Genomic DNA, 26,628 nt, shown 5'->3' with positions numbered 1-26,628 from the left:
ACTCAATGTATATGTATATGTATATATGTGTATGTGTGGGTATGTATACGTGTATGTGTGTATGTGTATGTATATATGCATGTATGTATGTATATTTCTGGGGGTACGCTCTGGGCCTGCCTGTCAGACGGGGGTCGACGCCTCAGGCTACTGCATCCGAACTGCGTGTCTGGAGCTCCTGGGTCCCGCTGTCCATCCCTTCCGGGTGCCCGTCTTGGTTGGGGCCTGTTGGGCCTAGTCCCTGCGTCTATTGTGGTAGCTTGGTGCTGCAAGGTATTCCGAGGTGCTGCGAGTCGGCCAGTTGCTGGGGTAGTGACCTTGTTTGTCAGCATGTCTGTGATCTTCTTTTAATTCTTTTTTTTTTAATTAATTAATTAATTTATTTATTTATTTATTTATTTTTTAATATATTTTATTAATATTATTTTTTAATTTTCCCCTCCCTCAGGGGGGGGGCTCGGCGGGGCGGTTGCTGGTTGTTCCATCTCCATCGTTGGGGTCCCTGCGGGTGGGGTGGGTGGTTCCCGTGGCCCTGTGCCTGGGTGGTCCTGCGGCGGCCGGTTTGGGTGGGGTGGCCGGGGGCTGGCCTCGCCGCGCTCTCCGGGGGTGGGGGGTGGGCTCGTGGGGGCCCGGTTGCCGGTGGGGCGGGGGCGGTCTTCCCGTCCGGTTGCGGGGAGTCTCTGGGTCCCTCGGGCGGGGCGTCTCGCCTTTCTGCCCGTGTGGGGTGTGGTCTCTCGCTGGCTTGGGGTCTGGCTGTCCCCTGCTTTTCTCGTGCCCTGTCCTCTGCCGGGTGCGTCTGTCTGCGGCCTGCTGCTGGCCCTTGTGGGCGGTACGGTGGGTCGGGCTCTGGGGTTCCTGTCGCTGGCCGGCTTGGCTGCGTGGGGGCGGTGGTCCCTGGTTCCCTGGGCACCACGCCTCCTGTTTGTGGGTTGGGCTCTCGGGGGTGATGGGGCCGTGCTCTGGCTCCCACGCACTCTGGGAGTCGAATGTATTGTACATGCAAATTCACATATGCTCACATACGTACATAGGTACCTACGCTCCCACATACATACACAAATACAGTACATATTTACCTACCTAATGTTCGTACATCCACACGCACATTCAATATACAAACATACACATACACATACACATACTGTACATATACATTCACTGTACAAACACATATACACATTCTGTACATATACATTCATTGTACAAACACATATACACATTCTGTACATATACAAGTACATATGCATACTTACACTCATGCACATAATCACGTTGCATCAAACATATATTAACGTTGTTGCCCTAGGGTAAACTGGGTGTAACACATGGCACACTGACAAAGCTTAACCTATTGTGACTATAACAATCTACAAGGTTAATGTAGGTTGCTTCTCTTTCTCCCCCTCCATTTTTCTGCATTCTTTCGTATCTCAAGTTATCATTACGTATATGTATTGTTGCATTTAAACAACTGTATTGTTGATAATAAAGGTAAATTATTGGTATTGTTCATTTTCAATAGCGCTATTTCTATTGGTATTTGTATTGATCCATTTGTAGTGTAATAATGCTCATGGTTATTTCTGTATTATTTTTTATTTTTCGCTAACTGCTTATTTGCTATTACTTTTACCATCATATTTGTACATGTCATATTTGCTGATGTTGCTCTATTGTTGTTGTTGTTGTTGTTTGCTGTTGTTGTTTTTGTCTCTCTGTCTAATCCCCCTCTTGTCCCCACAATTTCCCCCTCTGTCTTCTTTTTTTTTCTCTTTCTATCCCCTCCTGCTCCGGCCCGGCTGCACTAAATGATAATATAAATACATTTAATAAAGTCAAATACAAATAAGGCAACAAGAGAAGTATCCTACACTTCTCTTTTGTAAAGTAAACCTGAACAGTCGACATGGGCATCTACATCAACTATATGATTTGCCTGAGAAGCTGGACAGGACATAAAAAAAAAAAAAAAAAAAAAAAAAAAAAAAGTATCTACTCAAGGTTTTTTGTATTTTTTTATTTTTATTTTTTGCACACAATTCTTATTGCTACTAATATTAATTTCCCCTCTGGGATTAATAAAATACTTCTGATTCTGATGAATAATGCATTGAGATGTGCACAAAATTAAGTTTATCCAACATATGGGGTCAAACTTTGGGGATTTAAAACAGTGCCACCATGTGGTGTATTCGTTAAAAAAATAGTACATGCAACACAGTAGGTGTGCATGTATTGGTGTGCATGTTTTAGGTGAGCATTTTTGTATCCTCATTTTGAATGCTACACGTCTGACCACTAGGGGCAGTGATGCCAGTTGAAAGTAATGCAAATAATTCAAATGGCTATGAGAAAAAACTTGGTAATGCTAATTTGTTTGCATGGTGCCAAGTCTTGTGTCCTGTCTTGGTTCGGTTCTTGACCCTGTCTTACAAGGACTTGGTATTTACCCCGGGGGTCAGCAACCCGCGGCTCTCGAGCCCCATGCGGCTCTTTAGCGCCACCCTAGTGGATCCCTGGAGCATTTTTTAAAAAAGATGAAAAATGGAAAAATATTAGGGACATTTTTTTGTTTTGGTTTTAGTATTGTTTTTGTTTGACGACAAACATGACACTACCCTTCCCAGTTGTTAGAAAGCCCACTGTTTAATATGTTTAATATGAATATTTGGTGAACATCGTTTCGTCCTACTAAATACGGGGGTTCTTGAACTCACCATAGTGCGGACTGTGACACAACAGTTTGTTTACATGTAAAATCTTCCACTCCTTCTTTGTCTCATTTTGTCCACCAAAAGTTTTATGCTGTGCGTGAATGCACAAAAGGGCGCTTTGTTGCTGTTATTGACTTGTTGGAGTGCTAACATGCTACTTAGGCTAGCTGTATGTACATATTGCATCATTATGCCTCATTTGTAGGTATATTTGAGCTCATTTATGTTCCTTTACTTTTATCCTCTTTGTATATAATTTAGTTTTGCATGTCCCATGACACATTATCTGTATGTAATATTGGCTGCATTAGTTTCTGTGCCATGTTGTTCCAGACCACAGCAAACATTACCCAGCTTGCCAAGTTTGTAATAAATCTATTAAAAGAAGACAACTTGCCGCTTCCTTGAACTTGGACACACACATTTATACCTCTGGCCAATTAAAGCCAGTAATTCCCAGGAGTTATCTCACCTTCTAAGTAGCCTCTGATTTACTAATGGTTTCTAATGTTGTAAAAATATGTAGAATAAATATACAATTTCAACATTTCTGTCATTGAAGATTGCGACACATAGTCATTTTGATAGTAGGCCATTAAAGCTAATATAGACACTTTCGTCATGGTCTGCCTTCATTATAACACTTATATAAGACTTTTCATTTTTTGTATTTTTGGTCCAATATGGCTCTTTCAACGTTTTGGGTGCCGTCCCTCGTCTTAACCGTTCTAAGTCTCGGTATACAGTAGGTGGTGTTAACTACAAGCCAACATGTGTGTTTACAGGTCTTTAACCTGAATGAACACTCTAATGGGCGCCTGAGTAATTTGATGGTGTTGAACGACTGTCATATCGACTGACCGCTTGACCGACTCACTGGGTTTCTTATCTTTGCTTTCCAGGAGGAGCCCTTTGTGATGGTCTCTGAGAACGTTCTGGGCAAACCCAAGAAGTACCAGGGCTTTTCTATCGACGTCCTCGATGCCCTCGCCAACTACTTGGGCTTCAAGTACGAGATCTACATCGCCCCAGACCACAAGTATGGCAGCTTGCAGCCCGACGGACAGTGGAACGGACTGATGGGGGAACTGGTTTTTAAGGTGAGGAACACCCAAAAAAATAAAATAAATACACATTCGTGCCTTATAAGTGCAAACTTGCCACAAAAAGGGTGCTTAATTGTTGGCAAAATTAAGCAAAATGCTGTGAAGCAATGCACAAGGGGAAGCATGCAAAACGTCACATGCTATCGGCGTCACTTATGCTAAGTACGGCCTTGGCTTCCCCCCCCCGGGGGCGACTCTGCACACACCCGTTGGTCCCCTTTTTAGCAGTGTAGTAAGTAAGTAAATCATGTCACGTCCAAAAGTAAATATTTAAATGAAGACACCAAAGGGGGCCCGATGTTTAACTTGTTTATATTGACGACACTGATGTGGTTTCTCCAGCAGGCTTGTATGAGTGGATTACAACACGATGACATATGACGTGAAATAATAAACTTTTTTTTTTTTTTTTTAAGTAAATGCTAGTGCCATTATCTTGACATAATGATATGCGCTCGGCATTACATTTATTGCATTTTCCCATCGATAACATGACATCATTGCGCCAAGTGCGTGCTCTTTCAGTCAATTAGTGCGCAAGGAATATATATATATATATATATATATATATATATATATATATATATATATATATATATATATATATATATATATATATATTTATCTGAATGTGCATTAACTATTTCTGTTCAAAATTGTTTGAAATATCACATGTTAAATGTTTAAATATTAACTGTCAGTTTACTGTACTGTGCCAACTGTACTACTATATGAGTATGCAAATTCTATTGTTTCATTAAAAATAAAACAGCACAGTTAATTTGGCTGTCGTCCGTTTTAATTATGAGACATGATTTTTTTATTTCATGCTTGAAATAAGAAATTCTTATTTTGAAAAAGCAGTTTTATACTTGTGAGTGTTGATGACACAGCTTTGCAACAGTTGATATTCTAGTTTCAAGCATGTTTTACTCAATATAAGTCATCAAATCTCAGCTACAAGCTATAATATCTTACTGAAATAATTTCGGACCAAAACACTTAAAACAAGTAAAACACTAACATAAAATCCGCTTAGTGAGAATAATTATCTTATCAGACAGAAAATAAGCAAATATCACCCTTATTTGAGACATTCAATCCTACTTAGAGTTCAGTTTTTGCAGTGTACTTGATAATGATACTTAAAATACTAAGAAATGCAGTTTACTATCCGTAATGGAGGTGATTATAATCGGTGGGAGCGGCTGCATATTGTGTATGGAGATAGATAATTGCTCGCTAGTCTTTTATCATGTCTTTTACAAATCTGTTGGGGGTTTTTTTAGACTCGTATGGCCGTCGGGAATGTTTCTTCAAAACGTAGTGCAACAATAAGTCATACCGATATCCCCAGTGTTCCTCCAGCAAGTACACCAGTTACTTTAATATTGATAATTACTTATTCAGCATGAACTAGAGAGCGAGCGTTTGATTTTGTCAGGCACAGTAAACACTCATTACACATTAAAGCTCTCCGGTGAACTTTGACTGGTCCATTACAACACAGGAATAACAACAACAGTACAGCAATTCAAATATATTCAAACATTAAACAACCCCTTAAAATACACTAGAAATATTCGCAGTGCATCTTGTCGAGGCCCACTTTTGTTTTCTTGCCTTAAGATGATTTATTAGGCATGTGCATGAGGTGCATTTATAATCATGTTTGCAAGCAACCTTTCGATGCCTTCCCAAGGTAGTGTTTTATTTCTATTTGTTTTCCATATTCTCCTCTTTCCTCGGAACTCTTAAAGCTTGCCATAGCATATTTGCGGCTTTGTCTCCGATTCTAAAGATTTTTAATGATCATTTTCCTCACTTCAATTAACCTTTCTCACTTCTAAGACTGTTCACATTTCTATTATCGGCCCTATTCAACAGCTCCCGAAAGGATGCTTTGAGCTCAACCCGAATTAATGTGCAGTGGCTGTAAATACATTGACGATGCAAACGCATGTTGTTACTTCAATGTTTAACACTCTACACAACAAAAAAACACAATTATGGGCTGTGCGATGCCAATGCTCTGCCAACATGTTGAGACTTTACACACAATATATACAATAATAATAAATAATAATAATAATAATAAATTGTATTTATAAGGCGCCTTTCTGGGTACTCAAGGACACCGTACAAAATCATAACAATGAAATCAAATTGGATTAAAAAAAAACAACAACAACAACAAAAAGAAAAGAAAAAATGATTACAATGAGCGTTGAGGGTATCTGGTTTGGTGGCTGCAGGATTAGGTCTCTGCTTTTTGCAGATGATGTGGTCCTGATGGCTTCATCTGGCCAAGATCTTCAGCTCTCACTGGATCGGTTCGCAGCCGAGTGTGAAGCGACTGGGATGGGAATCAGCACCTCCAAATCCGAGTCCATGGTTCTCGCCCGGAAAAGGGTGGAGTGCCATCTCCGGGTTGGGGAGGAGATATTGCCCCAAGTGGAGGAGTTCAAGTACCTCGGAGTCTTGTTCACGAGTGAGGGAAGAGTGGATCGTGAGATCGACAGGCGGATCGGTGCCGCGTCTTCAGTAATGCGGACGCTGTATCGATCCGTTGTGGTGAAGAAGGAGCTGAGCCAGAAGGCAAAGCTCTCGATTTACCGGTCGATCTACGTTCCCATCCTCACCTATGGTCATGAGCTTTGGGTCATGACCGAAAGGACAAGATCACGGATACAAGCGGCCGAAATGAGTTTCCTCCGCCGGGTGGCGGGGCTCTCCCTTTAGAGATAGGGTGAGGAGCTCTGTCATCCAGGGGGAGCTCAGAGTAAAGCCGCTGCTCCTCCACATTGAGAGGAGCCAGATGAGGTGGTTCGGGCATCTGGTCAAGATGCCACCCGAACGCCTCCCTCGGGAGCTGTTTCGGGCACGTTCGACCGGTAGGAGGCCACGGGGAAGACCCAGGACACGTTGGGAAGACTATGTCTCCCGGCTGGCCTGGGAACGCCTCGAGATCCCCCGTGAGGAGCTGGACGAAGTGGCTGGGGAGAGGGAAGTCTGGGCTTCCCTGCTTAGACTGCTGCCCCCGCGACCCGACCTTGGATAAGCGGAAGAAGATGGATGGATGGATGGATGGATTACAATGAATAAGCAGTCAGGAATATGTGTGTTTTGAGTCTTAATTTGAAGAGGGATATTGAATCTAAGTTGCAAAGGTCTGGTGGTAAAGAGTTCCAAAGATGTGGGGCGGAGCGGCTGAAAGCTGGGGCACCCATGGTGGACAGTTTAAATAAATGGACAGTAAGATGGATGGATGAAGAGGATCTTAGGGAACGTGAGGGCGTGGCGACATGGATCAGGTCAGAGAGATATGATGGAGAGAGGTTATGGATGGCTTTGAAAGTGAGGAGAATTATTTCAAAGTGGATGCGATGTTTGATGGGTAGCCAGTGGAGTTGCTGCAGAACAGGGGTGATGTGCTGGATTGAAGGGGTTCTGGTGAGTATCCAGGCTGCAGAGTTCTGGAGAAGCTGAAGTTTGTGAAGTGACTTGTGAGGGAGACCAAACAGGAGAGAGTTGCAGTAGTCCAGGCGAGAGGTGACCAGGCTATGAACTAGTATGGCAGCAGTAGGAGAGGTAAGGGATGGGCGAAGACGATTAATGTTCCGAAGATGAAAGTAAGCAGACCGGGTAATGTTGTTTATGTGGGCTTTAAAGGGGAACATTATCACAATTTCAGAATTGTTAAAACCATTAAAAATCAGTTCCCAGTGGCTTATTATATTTTTCAAAGTCTTTTTCAAAATTTTACCCATCACGCAATATCCCTAAAAAAAAGCTTCAAAGTGCCTGATTTTAGCCACCCGTCCATTTTCCTGTGACGTCACATAGTGAAGCCAACACAAACAAACATGGCGGAAAGAACAGCAAGCTATAGCGACATTAGCTCGGATTCAGACTCGGATTTCAGCGGCTTAAGCGATTCAACAGATTACGAATGTATTGAAACGGATGGTTGTAGTGTGGAGGCAGGTAGCGAAAACGAAATTGAAGAAGAAACTGAAGCTATTGAGCCATATCGGTTTGAACCGTATGCAAGCGAAACCGACGAAAACGACACGACAGCCAGCGACACGGGAGAAAGCGAGGACGAATTCGGTGATCGCCTTCTAACCAACAATTGGTATGTGTTTGTTTGGCATTAAAGGAAACTAACAACTATGAACTAGGTTTACAGCATATGAAATACATTTGGCAACAACATGCACTTTGAGAGTGCAGACAGCCCAAGTTTCATCAATTAATATATTCTGTAGACATACCCTCATCCGCTCTCTTTTCCTGAAAGCTGATCTGTTCAGTTTTGGAGTTGATGTCAGCAGACCAGGGAAGCTAGGGTCGATAGGGGGTTTAGCTTGCTCGTCTGCGGGAACAAACTGCCGCCATTTCTTGCCGTGCTACCGAGGTCCTTTGTCCCTGAATTGCTCACACACTCCGGCAGATTCAATGGGGGTCTGGCGGCAGATTTCTTTGACTTTATCGTTGGAAATGCATCTGCTTTGACGAGGCATGATGTCTCCAAGGTACGGAAAACAGTCGAAAAAAACGGAAAATAACAGAGCTGATTTGACTTGGTGTTTCAGAAAATGGCGGATTGCTTCCCAATGTGACGTCACAACGTGACGTCATCTCTCCGAGAGCGAATATTAGAAAGGCGTTCAATTCGCCAAAATTCACCCATTTAGAGTTCGGAAATCGGTTAAAAAAATATATGGTCTTTTTTCTGCAACATCAAGGTATATATTGACGCTTACATAGGTCTGGTGATAATGTTCCCCTTTAAAGGAGAGTATGCTGTCGCGGATGACACACAGACTCTTGACTTGGGAGGAAGGTGAGACAGAGGAATTGCAGAGAGTAATGGACACACTGTTGGTTTTTGGCGAGAATGGTTTTTGTACCTACAAGTAAGATTTTGGTTTTATTATTATTGAGTTGAAGGAAATTGGATGAGAACCACTGCTCGAGTTCACTGAGGCAGTCTGTAAGGGAGGAAGGAGGGAGAGAGGCAGTTGGTTTGGTGGAGATGTATGCATCCGCATAACAGTGAAAATATATTTTAAATTTATGGAAAATATTGCCCAGGGGAAGAATGTAAATGATAAAAAGCAGGGGACCAAGAACAGAGCCTTGAGGGACACCAGAGGAAACGGGAGACGGAGGGGATTTGAATGAACAGAGTTGAATGAACGGAGTTGAACAAACTGAGTGCGGTCGGAGAGATATGATCTAGACCAGTGAAGGGGTGTGCTTGTGATGCCAATACTGTGCAATCCATGGAGGAGGACAGTAGTGAAATGGTGTCAAAGACTGCAGTGAGATCTAAGAGGATTAAGATAGTGAGAAGACCAGAATCAGCTGCCAGGAGGAGATCGTTTGTGATTTTTACTAGCGCTGTTTCAGTGCTGTGCAGGGGGCGGAAACCAGACTGGAATTGTTCATATATGTTATTTAACTGTAGGTGGGAGTGAAGTTGGGAGGAGACAGTTTTTTCAAGGATTTTTGAGATGAATGGCAGATTTGAAATTGGACGAAGATTATTAAAATTATTTGGATCTGAGCCTGGTTTTTTGAAAAATGGTGTTATGGCTGCTGTTTTGAGAGCAGAGGGAACAATTCCAGTAGTGAGAGAAGAATGGATGATATTGGTGATGAGGTGGATCAGTGAGGTGAGGCAGACTTTCACCAAAGCAGTAGGGAGGGGATCTAAAAGACAAGTGGATGACTTGGATCGACGGATAACATACATTGCTGTTGGTTGACAGAACAGCTAAAGTCTTATTACTTGACTGAACAGTGTGTTTGTTTATGTACAAACCCCAAAACCAGTGAAGTTGGCACGTTGTGTAAATCGTAAATAAAAACAGAATACGACGATTTGCAAATCGTTTTCAACCTATATTCAATTGAATAGACTGCAAAGACAAGATACTTAACATTCGAACTGGAAAACTGTGTTATTTTTTGCAAATATTAGCTCATTTGGAATTTGATCAATCAATCAATCAATCAATCAACTTTATTTATAAAGCACATTTAAAATTTACCACAGGGGTAGCCAAAGTGCTGTACAATGGGCAGGTTAAAAGATAATACGAGTACCGAGCAAACACAACACAACACAAACAGAACACGATAAAAAATAAATAAATAAAATAGAATAAATAAAAACATAAAAACAGGTTCACAGCATGTGTATTATGGGGCGCCATTGCAGGATGGATATCACTCAGTGTTAAAAGCCATGGAATAAAAGTATGTTTTTAAGAGAGATTTAAAAACAGGAAGAGAGGAGGCTTGTCTAATACTCAGAGGTAGGTCGTTCCAGAGCTTGGGAGCAGCAACGGCGAAAGCTCTGTCACCTCTAAGCTTCAGCCTTGTGTCAGGGACCGTCAACAGCAGCTGATCGGCTGATCTTAAGGATCGGGTGGGGCAGTAAGGCTGAAGGAGGTCGGAGAGATAGGTTGGCGCGAGGTTGTTTAGACATTTAAAAACAAATAAAAGGAGTTTAAAATTGATTCGATAACACACAGGGAGCCAGTGAAGGGATTTGATGCCTGCAACCTGTTTCAAAAAAGCTGGCACAAGTTGCGAAAAAGACTGAGAAAGCCGAGTAATGCTCATCAAACACTTATTTGGAACATCCCACAGGTGAACTGGCTAATTGGGAACAGGTGGGTGCCATGATTGGGTGTAAAAGCAGCCTTCATGACATGCTCGGTCAATCACAAAGAAGGACAGGGCAAGGGTCACCACTTTGTGAACAAATGCGCGAAAAAATCGTCCAACAGTTTAAGAACAACATTTCTCAACGAGCTATTGCAAGGAATTTAGGGATTTCACCATCTACGGTCCGTAATATCATGAAAAGGTTCAGATAATCTGGAAAAATCACTCCACGTAAGCGGCATGCCCGTGACCGTCAATCCCTCAGGCGGTACTGCATCAAAAAGTGACATCAGTGTGTAAAGGATATCACCACATGGGCTCAGGAACACTTCAGAAAACCACTGTCAGTAACTACAGTTTGTCGATACATCTGTAAGTGCAAGTTAAAACTCTATAGAGATTGTGAGGGACAAGCAGTAGAAAATGGATGGATGGATAGGTGACCAAATTTTTTTTTTTTTAAATGTGTAACAGTACCAAACTGAGTCAAACCGTACTGCTTTGTTCTGCATTGCAGCGGGCCGATGTCGGACTCTCCGCCCTGACCATCACGTCGGAGCGTGAGAGCGCGGTGGACTTCACCATGCGCTACATGGACTACTCCGTGGGTGTCCTGCTACGCAAGGCCGAGCGCACGGTGGACATATTCGCCTGCCTGGCGCCCTTTGACTTGTCGCTGTGGGCGTGCATCGCGGGCACCGTGCTGCTGGTCGGCATCCTGGTCTACTTGCTCAACTGGCTCAACCCGCCCCGATTGCCCATGGGGTCCGTGTCGTCAACCACTCTATACAACTCCATGTGGTTTGTGTACGGATCCTTCGTACAGCAAGGTATGTACAATATGCATCTCTGTTATCTTCCCCAAATCACTAAGAGTTTGACCGATTGCTTGCAAATGAGTGTTCATTATTCGCGTCTGGAATAAACGTAGGAAAACTTTACATCACTACCTGGCTGCCACCAGAAGAGGCGCTTTTGAGTCATTCCCTACTCGTTTGTTGTGTGAAGAACAACAGTATCACTTCAGCTATTGGAAGTTGACTCTGGCATGGAAACAGGAGTTCAGAACATTCTGAGAGGGAGATGGCTCAAATAGATGTTGATAGATTATCAATTGATCAAAGAAAATGTGTTTAAAATGGTGATATTGTTTTACTCTTAAAAGGGGAACTGCACTTTTTTAGGAATTTTACCCATCCTTCACAATCATTATGAAAGACATGACGACAGATGGATTTTTTGGTTTTAATACATTCTAAATATTAAATACATTCGATCAAAAGTTTACTTACAATGGAGCTTATGGGAGCTGGTCAATTCTGCCTAAAGAGCCCCTTAAAAACTCAACACCTCCATTAAGGTTTTATGTACAGTACAGGCCAAAAGTTTGGACACACCTTTTCATTCAATGTGTTTTCTTTATTTTTAATGACTATTTACATTGTAGATTGTCACTGAAGGCATCAAAACTATGGATGAACACATGTGGAGTTATGTACTTAAAAAAAAGGTGAAATAACTGAAAACGTGTTTTAAATTCTAGTTCCTTCAAAATAGCCACCATTTGCTCTGATTACTGTTTTGCACACTCTTGGCATTCTCTCGATGAGCCTTGAGAGGTAGTCCCCTGTAATGGTTTTCACTTCACAGGTGTCATAGTTTTGATGCCTTCAGTGACAATCTACAATGTACATAGTCATGAAAATAAAGAAAACACATTGAAATGAGAAGGTTTGTCCAAACTTTTGGCCTGTACTGTACATAATGTAAATATATATGTAATGTAGTAATGGGCACATTTATAATAGCATTTAATATTTACGTATCTTGATCATTTTAAGCATACGCGGCACATTAATTTAAAAAAACTCATCACATTTGCTACTTTTTTTTCATCATCATCACTGATTATTACTCACTGCAGACTTTATTAGAGCCAACACATATAATTAAACATCACTTACTGTACAGTGTCTGCTGTCATTAGTGTGCCAACTGCTCGGCTGTTTATTTATTCCCATTTAGTTGATTAATGTCTCATAATCCTCGCGAAGATAAAGGGGTGGGGTGGCGGGGGGAGCGCTTTTTGTGTCGTTCTCGCCACTTCCAGGGCCTGAATGGCTGTCAAAGTGTACCAACTTGTCGGTTTTTCTCCTCAGCTATCTACTTTTCAGGTGAAATGCATGATTTATGATCTACAATAAACGTACAGGGAGCAAGGAAGTGAAAAAGCAGCAGACCACTCAATGATGTAAACATAGGGACACACGGAAGTGATCACGGCGCCGCTTTAAATAGTTAGTCTGCGTTAGCGCTTATAATAACAATATCACTAATACTTGGTTAATATTCACGTCAGGAAATGTGCTGGTGCTTTTTGAATGGTTATTTATCGGAGTTTATGGGCGGAATAGTTGAGCTCCTATTGGCTACGCTGTAAGCAGACTTTTATTTATCTTTCATAATGATGGTGAACAATAGGCAAAGAAAAGAAATATATATATATATATATATATATATATATATATATATATATATATATATATATATATATATATATATATATATATATGTATATATATATATATATATATATATATATGTATATATGTATATATATATATATATATATATATATATTTGTTTTTATATATAGATGTATACATCTATATATATATATATATATATATATATATATATATATTTGTTTTTGTATATAGATGTATACATCTATATATAAAAACAAATATACATCTATATATATATATATATATATATATATATATATATATATATATATATGTACATTTTTATATATCTAAATAATGTAATAATGCTGATCATTTCCAAACATGTTTTTTTTATATCTGCACTCTTTGACATAGTTCTAATTTTTGATAAAAAATGTTGTCACTTAAAACAATCTGAAAATGTGAAATCTGAAAGAAAATTAGCGACACAAGACCATCTAATGTGGAGTGGCCGTCAATGATAGCAAACAGGTAAGACATAAAGAAGTAAGAAGCATTTGTCCCACCAGGATTGACCGGCGGGGTAATGACCTGCTTCCTCCAAGTTATCTCTCCCCAGATTTACCGTAATCCAGCATTTGGTGCTCAGGTGTGGATATCAAGGGGAGGATTTGAAGCAGAGTTAGGAATTACAAATGTGACCTTAAGAAGAGAGGGCATGGAAAATAAGATTTGGCAAGATTGGGTTGAGTTCCCACGGTTGCTAAAGTATGCTAACCGAGGAAAGAGAATGTGGCCTTATCGAGGGAAATGAAAAGTGTTGTTCGAAAGTACTTTGTAGATAGATGACTTGTATGCTTAGCAAGAACCTTAATGGATTTTAATTAACGTTAAAGGTTCCTTTTATTCCAAGTAGGTTTCAACTATTTTAAGTTTCAGTGGTGTATCAGAAGTGTGATGTCGAAAATCTAGCCTTTGTGAGAGAATTTTGACAGTTTAAAAGTGATTTTAGTAAGCCTGTCAGATCCGTGATCATGTTTTGTTTAAGTTATGTCCTGTTTGGGTTTTGGACTCTTTTTAGTTCATGTTTGGTCACCATAGCAACCCATTAGTTCCACCTGTTTCACGTTTGCACTCATGCACCTGTTGCTAATCATGTTCACGACTATTTAAGCCGATAGTTGCCAGGAAGTCAGCCTGGCGACATTAACTCTGATACCTCTGTTACGTCTACTCCCCATGCTACCTCATGTTTATCATAGTCTATGCTGTTCGTTCTGGTCACAGTAAGTGTTATTTATTTCATGTCCATAGTTTTTGCCTTAGTGCTAGTTTTCTTTTCATAGCTAAGTTTGATCTCCGCCTTGAGCGCGCCTTTTGTTTGTTCTTTTGTTAGTGTTAAAGTAAATGATGTATTTACCTTCAAGCCATGTCCAGTCTAGTTTGTTTGCAAAGCAACTAACGCAATAATTTGCGTCGCCCAAGTCCAGGTCTTGACAAAGCCCTACATGAAACATTACGTTTTGTGTGTTTGTAGCTTTAATCAGAATCAGAAATACTGTATTAATCCCCGAGGGGAAATTAAGATTTTCAGCACAATCCCATCCAAGAGCAGACAAACATTACAGGGAGACAGAACAGGATCGCTGACGGGTCTGCCAACTTCTGGCGTCCCTTACAAAAAAAGGTGAGAAACAGGTAAACGCTCGGGGGTGAGAAAAAAAAAAAATCAGTCTAAACCTGGGCCCCTGGTGAGGGGGTCCAGACTGAGGCCAAGGAACAAAATTAATAAACCTCATAGCCATAGCATACATAAGCATGTGTGTAAGAGGGAAACATCAAACATCAAAGGACATTAAAGACATTAAGAGAGCAGAGCTGATGCAACCAGACATTTCTACTTATAGCTACAAAAGTAAAAACAACAACAAAAAAAAACATATACACTGTGGTGGCCTCTGCGGTGTTCCGTGCCATCGTCTGCTGGGGTGGGGTGAGCATGGCCAGAGACAGGAGCGGACCCAACAAAGCAACCAAGAGAGCTGACTCCACCCTCGGCCGCACAATGCTAATGAGCTGTTTTTATTCACACCTGTCTCTGACAATTCGTGTCTCCAAATAGCGCTATTGCGTACTTTAGCCACTTTTTACAGTACATATAGACTGTTGAATGTAATCGATGCCATATATTCCGAGGTTGGTAGAGGAGCCGGAAAATGTACTCAAGGAAGAGTACCGTTACTTTAAAGTAAAATGACTCAAGTCAAAGTATAAAGTAGTGATCCAAACAATTACTTGAGTAATACAATACAAAAAAAAACTACTCAAGTACTGAGTAACTAGCTCGTAACTTCCGATTTATTTAGTAGCCATTTTTTATTAATTAATTAATGAATTAATGAATTTTTATGTACGTGTGTATGTGTCTGTGAGAAACAGATATACACTACTACAGCACATGATATTGTTGTTTATTTTCCTAGTTTATAAGTAAACATTGAACCTTTGACGTCATGTCATGTTTTACTTTGTGTAGAATTAGTGCAGTCATGTGACTGCCAGGCTGTGTTTGATTGGTGTAACGTAGACAAACGTCACGAGTGGATTGGTGAAATTGAGTCACGTGACAATCACACTCAAAGAAGCTTCCCTAACGAGCCAAATGAGTGCGTCTTTGCGAGCAGTAATCAATAGATCATGAATGGATATAATGAGAATGTGCAGTAAGTCAATGTAGCGATCGGAATGAAATGCAACGTGACATTCCTTCTTCACAAAAATAAAAAGTATGTTGCATTAAAACTACCGTATTTTCCAGTCGCTAAGTCGCTACTTTTTTCCCAAGCTTCGAACCCTGCGGCTTACTCAAAGGTGTGGCTAATCTATGGCTTTTTCTTCGCAAACGGCTAAATTATGGAATGGATTTGTCATGATCCGTGGTCCGGATCATCCATCCATCCATCCATCCATCTTCTTCCGCTTATCCGAGGTCGGGTCGCGGGGGCAGCAGCCTAAGCAGGGAAGCCCAGACTTCCCTCTCCCCAGCCACTTCGTCCAGCTCTTCCTGTGGGACCCCGAGGCGTTCCCAGGCCAGCCGGGAGACATAGTCTTCCCAACGTGTCCTGGGTCTTCCCCGTGGCCTCTTACCGGTTGGACGTGCCCTAAACACCTCCCTAGGGAGGCGTTCGGGTGGCATCCTGACCAGATGCCCGAACCACCTTATCTGGCTCCTCTCGATGTGGAGGAGCAGCGGCTTTACTTTTAGCTTCCCCCCGGATGACAGAGCTTCTCACCCTATCTCTAAGGGAGAGCCCCGCCACCCGGCGGAGGAAACTCATTTCGGCCGCTTGTACCTGTGATCTTGTCCTTTCGGTCATAACCCAAAGCTCATGACCATCGGTGAGGATGGGAACGTAGATCGACCGGTAAATTGAGAGCTTTGCCTTCCGGCTCAGCTCCTTCTTCACCACAACGGATCGATACAGCGTCCGCATTACTGAAGACGCCGCACCGATGCGCCTGTCGATCTCACGATCCACTCTTCCCTCACTCGTGAACAAGACTCCGAGGTACTTGAACTCCTCCACTTGGGGCAAGATCTCCTCCCCAACCCGGAGATGGCACTCCACCCTTTTCCGGGCGAGAACCATGGACTCGGACTTGGAGGTGCTGATTCTCATCCCAGTCGATCCGTGGTCCGGATCATGTTTTCGTTATGTTCTGTTAGATTAACTCCATAGTTCCTGTTTTTTGTGCAATCTTGTTTGTTTTGGTTGCCATGGTGACACATGATTTTCACCTGCCGCTGGTGTTCGGACGCTCACCTGGCTCTAATCAAGAGACTATTTAAACCGCCTTTGCCAGTCAGTCGGCCTGGCGTCATTGCTCGTTACAGGTCTGATACTATAGTTATGCTAGTTATTGGTTTCATGCCACCGTTTCATGTTGTTCTATGCCATAGTTCATGCTAGTTGTTTCATGCCACAGTTTCATAGTTGTTCCATGCCATAGTTATGTTAGTTGTTTGTTTCTTGCTATGCTCTAGTTTATGATTGTTGTTTGCTTCACGCTATTGCCACGCAACCCTCTACGTAAGTCTTGTTTATTTCATGCCACAGTTAGGGAGTTTTTGCCTGTTATTTTGTAGTTAGATTAATAAATATGTTCCTACCTGCAAGCCTTGTCCGGAATAGTCCGTTTGCATCCCGAGAGAACAAACCTTGCAGTAAGCTGCGAAAACTCCGTTATGACAGGATTAAGCAGAAGAAAATAAAACAATGTACGAAAACGATCCACTTTAAGAAACTGTTTAAACTCAAAGTGTTTACAAAGTACAAGAAAGAATCCTGATAAACCTCATGAAATTTATTAAAAACCAAGAAAATCGAAATAATCTTATAAAGGATGAATAAAGACATCAATGACTCTTCTGTTCTGTTTGATCAGCTGTTTTACTGCCGTGTTACAGGCACTGTTTGGAAGATATTAAGGTATGTAAACAAACATTGACAAAGTGAAGTGAAGTGAAGTATGTAAATATCTAATTTTAGAACGTACTGGTATATCCAGTATCTGCGACTTATAGTCCTGAAAATACGGAACTATGACAAGTACAGTTTAACCAACAAGTTACCTAAGTGAATATAACAGAGTACATGTAGCCCATTACTACCCATCTCTGCATATATCACATACACCAAGGTAACATTAAGGAATGGTACACTAGGGCACAGACATTAGCAACACTAGCATGAAGCTACATTCTAATATTCATTCACTTTTTAACTGTGACATTATTCTAGGTTAGCCTATTTCCCGAAGAAAAACTGAACGGTTATACTTACCGATTCCACGCCCGGACCTGACTAATAGATTTATTTTAGGATGTGTAGCATAGACCTGTCCAACAAACCCATCCTCTTTTTTTAATTTTTATTAATCAATCCAACAAAATAATACACAATGATACCATAATAATACAATTCCAATTCCAAAACCAAACCTGACCCAGCAACATTCAGAATAGCAATTGAGAGGACTCACAAACATGACCCAAAACAATCCAAAAGTAGTCAAAACAAAAATGAATAATATCAACAGCAGTATCAATTTTAATACAAATTTCAACATAGCAGTGATTAGAAATCCCTCATTGACATTATCATCATAACCATTTGTAAAAAATAAAATAAAAACATTACAAATATTAACAGTGGCTTACACTTGCATCGCATCTCATAAGCCTGACAACAAATTGTGTCCAATATTTTCCACAAAGATAAAATAAGTCATATTTTAGGTTCATTTAATAGTTAAAACAAATATAAATAATGGATCCATAATATGACTCATTATTATCGAAGCTAAATGTAGTTTTTTCTACTGATATCATTTCCTTAGCTTGTGTATATCAGTCAGTACACTGCAGAAACTGAAATCTAAGTAAGATTAAATATCTCAAATAAGGGTGATATTTGCTTATTTTCTGTCTGATAAGATAATTCTTCTCACTAAGCAGATTTTATGTTAGAGTGTTTTACGTGTTTTACTTGTTTTAAGGGTTTTGGTCCGAAATGATCTCAGTAAGATATTACAGCTTGTTGCTGAGATTTGATGACCTATATTGAGTAAAACATGCTTGAAACTAGAATATCAACTGTTGCAAAGCTGTGTCATCAACACTCACAAGTATAAAACTACTTTTTTAAAGTAATATTTTTTTACTTCAAGCATGAAAAAAAAAAATCATGATATCGAGCGCATATCATTATGTCAAGATAATGGCACTAGCATTTACTTAATTTAAGAACATTTTTCAACATATTGAGCAAAAATGTCTATTTTTTTTTTTCTACCAAGAAAGGTGCACTTGTTATTAGTGAGAATATACTTATTTTAAGGTATTTTTGTTAGCTAATTGTACTTGTTTGGGAAAGTCTTGACAAGCCAAATTTTCTTGTTCTATTGGCAGATCATTTTGCTTACAGGTAGTTCAAGTAAAATACCCCTAATTTATTTATTTATTTTTCTTGTTTTTGAACACTGAGTTTTTGCGGTGTACACTGCAAAAACTGAAATCTAAGTAAAATTAAATATCTCAATTAAGGGTGATATTTGCTTATTTTCTGTCTGATAAGATAATTCTTCTCACTAAGCAGATTTTATGTTAGAGTGTTTTACTTGTTTTAAGGGTTTTGGTCATAAATGATCTCAGTAAGATATTACAGCTTGTTGCTGAGATTTGAATGTCGAGTAAAACATGCTTGAAACTAGAATATCAACTGTTGCAAAGCTGTGTCATCAACACTCAAGTATAAAACTACTTTTTTAAAGTAATAATTTCTTATTTCAAGCATGAAAAAAAAAATCATGATTTTGACACAATTGTGTCTCATAATTAAAACAGATGACAGCCAAATGGACTTTGCTGTTTTATTTTCAATGAAACAATAGCAAATACGTACTCATATAGTAGTACAGTTGTTATTAGTGAGAATATACTTATTTTAATGTATTTTTGGGTTCATTGAGGTTAGCTAATTTTGCTTGTTTTGGAAAGTCTTGACAAGCCGAATTTTCTTGTTCTATTGGCAGATAATTTTGCTTAGTTCAAGTAAAATACCCCAAATTTTTGTATTTTTTTAATCTTGTTTTTGAACACTGACTTTTTGCAGTGTATGAGTTGGACTATCAACATCTATCCATTTTTTTTTTAGTATTACCCGTTTTTGTTATGATGCATATTGAAAGAAATGCATTTTTACTAGATATGTCGATAAATGCGTTAAAATGTAATATCGGAAATAATCCGTATCGTTTTTTTTTATTATCAGTATCGTTTTTTTTTTGTTTTTTGTTTTTTTATTAAATCAACATAAAAATCACAAGATACACTTACAATTAGTGCACCAACCCAAAAAACCTCCCTCCCCCATTTACACTCATTCACACAAAAGGGTTGTTTCTTTCTGTTATTAATATTCTGGTTCCTACTTTATATGTCAATATATATCAATACAGTCTGCAAGGGATACAGTCCGTAAGCACACATGATTGTGCGTGCTGCTGGTCCACTAATAGTACTAACCTTTAACAGTTCATTTTACTAATTTTCATTAATTACTAGTTTCTATGTAACTGTTTTTGTATTGTTTTACTTTCTTTTTTATTCAAGAAAATGTTTTTAATTTATTTATCTTATTTTATTCATTTAAAAAAAAAAAAACCTTATCTTCACCATACCTGGTTGTCCAAATTAGGCATAATAATGTGTTAATTCCACGACTGCATATATCGGTTGATATCGGTATCGGTTGATATCGGTATCGGTTGATATCGGTATCGGTTAATAAAGAGTTGGACAATATCGGAATATCGGATATCGGCAAAAAGCCATTATCGGACATCCCTAATTTTTACTCTTTGATGACACGTTCCTAAATATACAACTGTCGTGCTCATCTAATGAGGGGCGGGTCAGAGGCAATATTATAGTTTTTCCTGCATTACCTCATGAATACCCATACTTGCCAACCCTCTCGGATTTTCTGGGAGACTCCCGAAAATCTCCCGAAATTCAGGCGGACCGGAGTGACGTGTCGACAGCCTGTTTTCACATCCGCTTTCCCACAATATAAACAGCGTGCCTGCCCAATCACGTTATAACTGTAGAATGATAGAGGGCGAGTTCTTGGTTTCTTATGTGGGTTGATTGTTAGGCAGTTTCATTAAAGTCCTCCCAGCGCGGTAACAACACACAACAACAGCAGTCACATTTTCATCTACCGTAAAGCAGTTTGTCTGCTGTAAACAGCAATGTTGTGACACTCTTAAACAGGACAATACTGCCATCTACTGTACATGCATATGTGACAATAACATCTACGGCGTTTAGAGAGTGCAGTGCACAAACTGCGCACACAACAAGGAGACGAAGCAGAATGCATCATCAGAGAGGGTGTTCAGCATGGTTAGAAACATAGTGACAGAGAATAGAACAAGGATGGACAATTCAACCCTTAACTCAACAATGAGTAGATGAGTGTTATGTGTGTTTATATGTGTAAGTAAATGAACACTGAAATTCAATCAAGTATTTCTCTTATTTATATATATATATATATATATATATATATATATATATATATATATATATATATATATATATATAATAAAATAAATATATATATATAGCTAGAATTCACTGAAAGTCAAGTATTTCTTATATATATATATATATATATATATATATATATATATATATATATATATATATATATATATATATATATATATATGAAATACTATATTGGTGAATTCTAGCTGTAAATATACTCCTCCCCTCTTAATCACGCCCCCAACCATGCCCCCACCCCCCACCTCCCGAAATCGGAGGTCTCAAGGTTGGCAAGTATGTGAATACCCGCGGCATCAAAAGCGACTGTTGAGTGTTCTCTCTCAAAAGTGGAGCAAGATGGAGTGTATAGAAGGTGATACTTTGCTCATGTTTGGTACTAATATACAGTCTCTGTTCGAACACCATTCAACAAGTCACTTATGCATAATGTGGACCCTTTAAAAAAGGCTTATAGCGCGAGTTTACTGGAAGAATTACACTAATAAAGAAAAATAACATGTTACTTTCTCCACAGGTGCAAAACAGCAATTTGCCACTGAGCTCGTCTTCGACAGTCACGGAAAGTTTGCCTTTTGCTTTCAAAAGTCGCTGAATGAGACGCTGATGAGCGTTCCGCCCTCCGCTAAACAATCGTCTATCTTGTGCGGCGGCGGCTGTTTGTGGTGCTAATGATGATGCACGCTAATTGCTGTTTGATTTTGGCAATCATTTCTCTTTTTAGAAGTAATTAACATTTTAGTCGTGGCGTCGTTAATGAGGAAAACGAGTGAGTCGGCGAGTCGTCTCGTACAGCTCGTGTCGTGGAAGTATCTGCGAGAGACGGGAGCGGCTCTTCGGTCACAGGCGATTCGTCACTGATTTGGCAGGCCAGAAATATCTTGGTTGGAATTAGCAGAGCGTGAATGCAAGGTCGAAGTAGGCAACTCTTTAAAAGGACATACAGGAATTATACGAATTTCAGTGCCTCTCCCGAAAATCTCCCGGGACAACCTTTCTCCCGAATTTCTCCCGATTTAAAGCCGGACTTAAGGCACGCCCCCTCAAGGTCCGTGCGGACCTGAGTGAGGACGGCCTGTCGTCACGTCCGCTTTTCCTTCATATAAACAGCGTGCCGGCCCAGTCACATTATAACATCTACGGCTTTTGAAGAGTGCACAACTGCACTCACAACAAGAAGGAGACGAAGCAGAAGGACGTAGAAGAGACAGTCACGGCGACGACGAGTGACAGGGAATAGAACGAGGATGGACAATACAACCCTAAACTCACTCCTTTCCTGAAAATTCAATTTCACAGATGCTGCCCATACCTATGCTCCTTCAAAGGCTGTGCTACTGGCTGCAAAGCATTGCACTTTCAAATACAACAATTAGTAGAGGAGTGTTATGTGTGTGTATACGTGTAGATAAATGAACACTGAAATTCAAGTATTTATTTTATTTATATATATATATAATAAAATACATATATATATATATATATATATATATATATATATATATATATATAATAAAATACATACATATATGTATATATATATATATATATATATATATATATATATATAGCTAGAATTCACTGAAAGTCAAGTATTTATTTTATTTATACAAACCCCGTTTCCATATGAGTTGGGAAATTGTGTTAGCTGTAAATATAAACGGAATACAATGATTTGCAAATCATTTTCAACCCATATTCAGTTGAATATGCTACAAAGACAACGTATTTGATGTTCAAACTGATAAACATTTTTTTTTTTTGCAAATAATCATTAACTTTAGAATTTGATGCCAGCAACACGTGACAAAAAAGTTGGGAAAGGTGGCAATAAATACTGATAAAGTTGAGGAATGCTCATCAAACACTTATTCGGAACATCCCACAGGTGTGCAGGCTAATTGGGAACAGGTGGGTGCCATGATTGGGTAAAAAAGTAGATTCCATGAAATGCTCAGTCATTCAATTTCGTTTTCGCTACCTGCCTCCACACTACAACCATCCGTTTCAATATATTCATAATCTGTTGAATCACTTAAGCCGCTGAAATCCGAGTCTGAATCCGAGCTAATGTCGCTATATCTTGCTGTTCTTTCCGCCATGTTTGTTTGTATTCACTATGTGACGTCACAGGAAAATGGACGGGTGTTTATAACGATGGTTAAAATCAGGCACTTTGAAGCTTTTTTTAGGGATATTGCGTGATGGGTAAAATTTTGAAAAAAACTTCGAAAAATATAATAAGCCACTGGGAACTGATTTTTAATGGTTTTAACCATTCTGAAATTGTGATAATGCTCCCCTTTAAGAGGTAGTCACCTGAAATGGTTTTCACTTCCCAGGTGTGCTTGAAGCTCATCGAGAGAATGCCAAGAGTGTGCAAAGCGGTATTCAGAGCAAAGGGTGGCTATTTTGAAGAAACTAGAATTTAAAACATGTTTTCAGTTATTTCAACATTTTTTGTTAAGTACATAACTCCTCATGTGTTCATTCATAGTTTTGAGGCCTTCAGTGACAATCTGCAATGTAAATAGTCATGGAAATAAAGAAAACACATTGAATGAGGAGAAGGTGTGTCCAAACTTTTGGCCTGTACTGGTATTTGTTTTAGTATTTTGTTTTTCTTTGTTCAACTGTCTTATTTCTAAATCTCTACTGTGCGTCTATGATAGAAACAAGTGATTTAATAATAGTAATAACATTGAACCCAGCAGTAAGGCACCTTAAGTCAATGTCACCTTATCTGAGGAGGTTTCCCTTATTCCTGACCAGTGGCTGCAACTGGCCAATGAATAAATGACTAAAAGTAATAGACTGTGTCAATGCAAACCCTTGGCCTATTTACACTACTCTTTTCCACCCGACACCTTCTGTGCTGCCACCTTGGTGGGTTTCACCTTGGAATGATATCCCGAGGGAAGAGTAGGGGGAGTGTGAGGTATGGATGATGAGAGTGAAGACACAACTCGATGCCCGTGAATGTTGCTTTGGGCGTTCTCACACTTGACTTTGAGTGAGAACAAGAAGCATGCTGAGAGACTTGTACTTTCTTTTTTTTTTTCTGGGCTTTGGTTTCGTGATGTTTCGTGTTTTTTCTTTGGTCTACACTGGTGTAACATCTCAGTATTTTTTTTATTCCTTCTCTCCACAGTCTTTCTAAGTTACACCTTCTCTATCAACTCAGCTTGCCATAAATCTACTCACTATTGCAGTATTATACTTCACTGTCTCCACTTTGCTCCAGCGCCACACTTTCCTGCTGCCCTCAGTCTCCTCTTGGATAAGAATGATATCCTCACTGTAATAATAATAATAATAACTGGGATTTATATAGCGCTTTTCTAAGTACCCAAAGTCGCTTTACATGTAGAACCCATCAAACATTCACACCTGGTGGTGGTAAGCTACTTTCATAGCCACAGCTGCCCTGGGGTAGACTGACGGAAGCGTGGCTGCAATTTGCGCCAACGGCCCCTCCCACCACCACCTATCATTCATCATTCAATTCACCGGTGTGAGTGGCACCGGGGGCAAAGGGTGAAGTGTCCCGCCCAAGGACACCACGGCAGCGACTTTTGGATGGTAAGAGGCGGGGAGCGAACCTGCAACCCTCAGGTTTCTGGCACGGGAGAGCCTGAAGTTCAAATGAAGTAAATGCTAGTGCCATTATCTTGACATAATGATATGCGCTCGGCATCATGATTTTTTTTTCATGCTTGAAGTAAGAAATGATTACTTTAAAAAAGTAGTTTTATACTTGTGAGTGTTGATGACACAGCTTTGCAACAGTTGATATTCTAGTTTCAAGCATGTTTTACTCAATATAGGTCATAAAATCTCAGCAACAAGCTGTAATATCTTACTGAGATCATTTAGGACCAAAACCCTTAAAACAAGTAAAACACTCTAACACAAAATCTGCTTAGTGAGAAAAAATATCATATCAGACAGAAAATAAGCAAATATCACCCTTATTTGAGATATTTAATCTTTCTTAGATTTCAGTTTTTGCAGTGCACGTTTAATCATTATGTAAGGTTAGAGGTTACTCATGTGGTTATTATTATACGTAAAACTTGAAAATGATCAAAACTTGTGGCGAGCAGAAGACTATCACTTTCAACTGCTATAATTGCTCATTGGCGTATGCCCAATTTGTGATCTTTGTTAAATCCGAAGTGTGTATGTAGTTGTTCACCTTACAAAGCAAAGGAGCATTGTTTAATACGCATGGAATGGGTCCGTGTACCAAACAATGGAAACACACAAACATCTAAACATGGTCCCGATTATGGATCATGGACCCCATCAGCGTCACATTCGTCAATTAATTGGTACTTCTCCCGATTGTTGCTATCTGCAATGTATTTGGTTTTGGAAGTGTCTAGTTTGTTTTTGAACAAAACACTCAATTTAGACATTGTTTATAAAGCACTTTCCCTACACAGGCAACACAAAGTGCTTTACAGGAGTAAAGCAAATAATGAATAATACCTACTTTTTTCACCCAGACAGCTAGACAAAAACCGCAACACTCCATTGGGAAGACATTACACCTCTAAAAGGTACTATCATGCACTTTTCTTAGGGTGGGTTGCTACTAAATGAGCTGAGTATTTTGCAGTGAGGCAGGCATCATTAGCTATAGGATATGCCATAAACTTTAAAAGTCTTAAAGCAGGGGTGTCAAACTCAAATACAGAGTGGGCCAAAATTTAAAACTGAACAAAGCCGCAGGCCAAGGTTGAACAAATTAACCTATTAATAGGGACCCAAACAAGTTTTGCATTGCATATTGAACAAGCAAGGCTTACATAACTTTATAGTGACATGCAAAATCGAGTTTGAAATAATAATAACAATGATAAAAAAAATATCAATGGCATATCAAATACAATTTAAATACAAATTGAATGCCTCTTTTCTATTTGCAGCCTTCTGAGGTAAATATCAACATTAACTTTTTCCACAGGCTAATACATTTGAAAATAAAATAACAATGAATAAAACAACCATGCAGGACTTTAAACTGCTCAGTTTGCAACACACTGATCTAATCTGATGTGCCCAAGCCAGATACCTGGCATCTTTTCTTGGATGCTAGTTCATTAATGTCGGACGTCAGGCTTTGAGCTGAGGCAACCTTCATTATCGAACGAAGGTGTTCATCAGTCATTATATCTCGTCCACCCGGACCACAGTCTTGGGGACGTGCCTTAAATGCGCTGCTATTAACATACTCTACGAGCTATCGTCACGTCCGCTTTTCATCCATTCTAACATTGTTCAGACCCAGTCACAAGATATGTGCGGCTTCTGTACGCACACACGAGTGAATGCAACGCATACTTCATCAACAGCGATACAAGTTACACTGAGGGTGCCAGTATAAAAAAACTTTAACACTTGGTCAAAGAACAAACCCAACACAGTGCATAAACTCAGAACAAATTACACACCTGCAAATCAGTCTGACTTCTGCTGTTGCCGTATCCGTAATACGCCGATAGGGAGAAGTT

General features: G+C 39.7%; 1 protein-coding gene across 3 annotated transcripts in view; it reads left to right on the top strand.

Annotated features, from left to right (window-relative positions):
• grid2 (glutamate receptor, ionotropic, delta 2) overlaps positions 1-26,628 on the top strand; it is a 1,282,048-nt gene that overhangs the window by 978,596 nt on the left and 276,824 nt on the right. For all 3 annotated transcript variants that reach the window (XM_061928893.1, XM_061928894.1, XM_061928896.1), the window contains exons 10-11: positions 3,617-3,814; positions 11,022-11,334. In XM_061928893.1, the coding sequence (XP_061784877.1) occupies positions 3,617-3,814; positions 11,022-11,334 (511 nt within the window). The remainder of the gene's footprint in view (positions 1-3,616; positions 3,815-11,021; positions 11,335-26,628) is intronic.

The sequence above is a fragment of the Nerophis lumbriciformis genome, linkage group LG33 (assembly GCF_033978685.3).
Source record: "Nerophis lumbriciformis linkage group LG33, RoL_Nlum_v2.1, whole genome shotgun sequence".
NCBI lineage: Eukaryota > Metazoa > Chordata > Actinopteri > Syngnathiformes > Syngnathidae > Nerophis > Nerophis lumbriciformis.
Note: the sequence above shows the minus strand (reverse complement) of the source record. Positions and strands in the feature narration are given on the sequence as shown.